Source organism: Mesitornis unicolor, unplaced genomic scaffold, assembly GCF_000695765.1.
Source record: "Mesitornis unicolor isolate BGI_N332 unplaced genomic scaffold, ASM69576v1 scaffold29049, whole genome shotgun sequence".
Classification (NCBI taxonomy): domain Eukaryota; kingdom Metazoa; phylum Chordata; class Aves; order Mesitornithiformes; family Mesitornithidae; genus Mesitornis; species Mesitornis unicolor.
In genome coordinates, this window is record NW_010207014.1 from 17,792 (window position 1) to 20,515 (window position 2,724).

Below are 2,724 nucleotides of genomic sequence, written 5' to 3' on the forward strand. Positions count from 1 at the left end.
GTGCATTCTGGATCTGGCATAAAACCAAAATGTTTCTTCTCTAAGCATTAAAATGTTTGTAATTTGCACAGTAGCTGTTGCTTTGTTTCTTGGGCTCCTGACTTTCTGACTGCAGTCCCTTGCCTTTCAGTTGCTTATGTGCGGTACTGGAGATATCAGTGTCTGTGACTTCAAGGCACACGCTGTAGTGGTAGGAGGATCTTGGCACTTCCGTGAGAAGGTAAGTGAAAGGATTTCTCCCTCCTGCTCGCTGAAACCAGTTATTCCAACTACAGCAGAAGACAATTTAAACTGGGAACGAATTTCTTGGTTGTAAATTAAGCTCCCAGAAGTACAAAGCGGAAGATTTGAGGGTGAGGAGTGGGATTGCGCACGTTATGAAATATTTCCCCCCCAGAGATACCGTTCAGCCTGGCTGGCTAGAGATGATGCTTAATCAGTTGCTAACAGGAAAAAAATCAACAGCAGTGATCTTTTTAAGAAAAGCCAACAAAGCGCTAATTAAGAACAGTTCGGCAGGGAATCGGGAGGAACTGGTGGGAATTGCCGCTACTGAAGGCGTTCTTGGTGATATACTTATCTCTAAGGGATGCTTGAAGATCATGATTGCAGCCCACGTGGAGTATTTGGAATTCAGTGCTCTGGTAAAGACTATTGATGTAGCCTAAATTTGTATCCTGTAATTGTTCCCATCCCTCCCTGCCTTTCCCAGTGGGAGGGATATGGGGACGGTAGCAACTTCATTTAGAAAAATAACGGAAGCTGCAAAAGTACCAGAGGATGTGAAAAAGCAAAAGATTAGCATAGTGCAAGAAGCAAATGAGCTTCTGCATTGTAAACCTACCTCATTACCTGTTGCGGGTATTTCTGAAAATAAAATCTCTGTGGGGAGAGCAGAAGCTCTTCTGCTTTAAGGGAAAGGACTGGTGGGAGGTAGTAGCGTGGGACATGACTTAACTGACAAGAAGCAGCTATGTAATACTTGCCTTTATGTGTCACTCTGATTAAAACAAAAAAAAAATTGACTATTAGGAGGGCACTTGCTTGCAAGGGCAATTGACTGATCTTCTTGCAACTTGCTTATGTGCTTATTTGATTTGCTTGGCTGACCTGGCTTTACTTTCCCTGTTTCCTAACAGGTCATGAGGTGGTTTTGGACTGTGGTCTCCAGTTTCACGCAGGAAGAGCTGGCCAGGCTCTTGCAGTTCACAACTGGTTCCTCCCAGCTGCCCCCAGGAGGCTTTGCTGCGCTCTGTCCATCCTTCCAGATCATTGCGGCTCCAACTCACAGTACTTTGCCAACAGCCCACACGTGGCAAGTATCCTGGGGTGGTAGGACTTTCTGCATCGTGCTTTTGGGAATGACACTGCTGGCTGTGTGCAAGCAGTGTATAATACGTGACGTGTGTGATTCTTCTGTCAACCTCTCTAAAAGCGGCTGATGGGGATGGACCCCTCTCCAATCTAGTCTGAACAGAGTTTTTCTTCTGTTTTGCAGTTTTAACCAGCTGTGCCTCCCTACTTACGACTCCTATGAAGAAGTGCACAAGATGCTGCAGCTAGCTATCAGCGAGGGTTGTGAGGGCTTTGGCATGCTGTGATTTCCCCTTTCCAGGAGACCACACTTAACCTCCTGGCTCTTCGTGGCAAGACCCGGGTTCAATCCTCTGCTTGTTCTCCTTCCCTTCACATGGGCAATGGAGGCAGAGCAAAGACTCCGTATAAAGGAATTTGTCATCCAGAAGATGTCATGTGGCCTTTCCGTATTCCAAATGTGTCATCAAGAGCTCATCTTTTCCCTTTCCCTCATTCTCCCTTTGGTTCAGTCTGAAACAGCAGAAGGACTGTGATGCATTCATCAGGGAGATATTGCACTTGATTTCCCTGCACACTGTGCTCCTTTCCTTCTGTGAGAAGGTGAACTTCATAAGCAGAAGTTACAGTGAGGTGCAGGAGATGTGCTGAGCTGCCTTTATTGTAGCTCTCTGGGAGGAAGAGGGAAGACCAGCATGGAGCTCTCCTGGAAACCTGGCTCATGGGAAGCCTTTGTAACTTTCCATGTCTTGTCTCAGCTCCCCCAGTGATGCTCCCCAATAGCTCATCTGACTCTGTGACTCACAGGGTTGTCCATCCTTTCAGCACCTGACCCAGAAGGGTTTCTGGTTCTACTTCCCCATCTTGCTCTGGATGCTGCTGTCGCCTGTGCCACAGAGAAAAAAGGGGTGGTATCCACTGGCGGGAGTAACCCAAAGGGGAGAACAATCTCGTTGGAGCACATGTGCTGGCCCTGACAGTGATCCTGTACTACCTCCACCAGGGTCCAGCAGCAGAAGCGTCCTTCTCCAGCAGTGGCTGGTGATGAGCCTCTGCAAATGAACTGGAAGTGGAGTTTCTCCTCCATTGAATGTTTCTGACAGTGATTAATGATGTTGCACAGGAAGCTGTCCCATGCCCTTGCCTTCTTCTCCCTTCCTCAGGAAAGAGAGTATGGGCATGAGTGAGATCCCTCAATGCTGAGCACCAATGCCTATCCCACATTCACCTTCAGGGTATGTATGTTCTGTAGTAACAGTGACAGGTCAGTGAGCAGCTACAGTGTGCACTGGGCTTGTGTCTGTTGTGGGGGTGATGGTACCAGGCAGGATGTGGTACCTCCGCCCTGGCATCCCACAGGGTCTTGGCTTCTACCTCTATCATGCAGCAGCCTGAGGCTTCTCTTTTCCT

General features: G+C 47.9%; 1 protein-coding gene across 1 annotated transcript in view; it reads left to right on the top strand.

Annotated features, from left to right (window-relative positions):
• AREL1 (apoptosis resistant E3 ubiquitin protein ligase 1) overlaps positions 1–2,101 on the top strand; it is a 15,678-nt gene extending 13,577 nt beyond the window's left edge. Inside the window, exons 17-19 of the mRNA XM_010191995.1 lie at positions 131–220; positions 1,140–1,315; positions 1,499–2,101. Coding sequence (XP_010190297.1) covers positions 131–220; positions 1,140–1,315; positions 1,499–1,601 — 369 coding nt within the window. The 3' untranslated portion in view covers positions 1,602–2,101. The remainder of the gene's footprint in view (positions 1–130; positions 221–1,139; positions 1,316–1,498) is intronic.
• Positions 2,102–2,724: the final 623 nt, after the last annotated feature.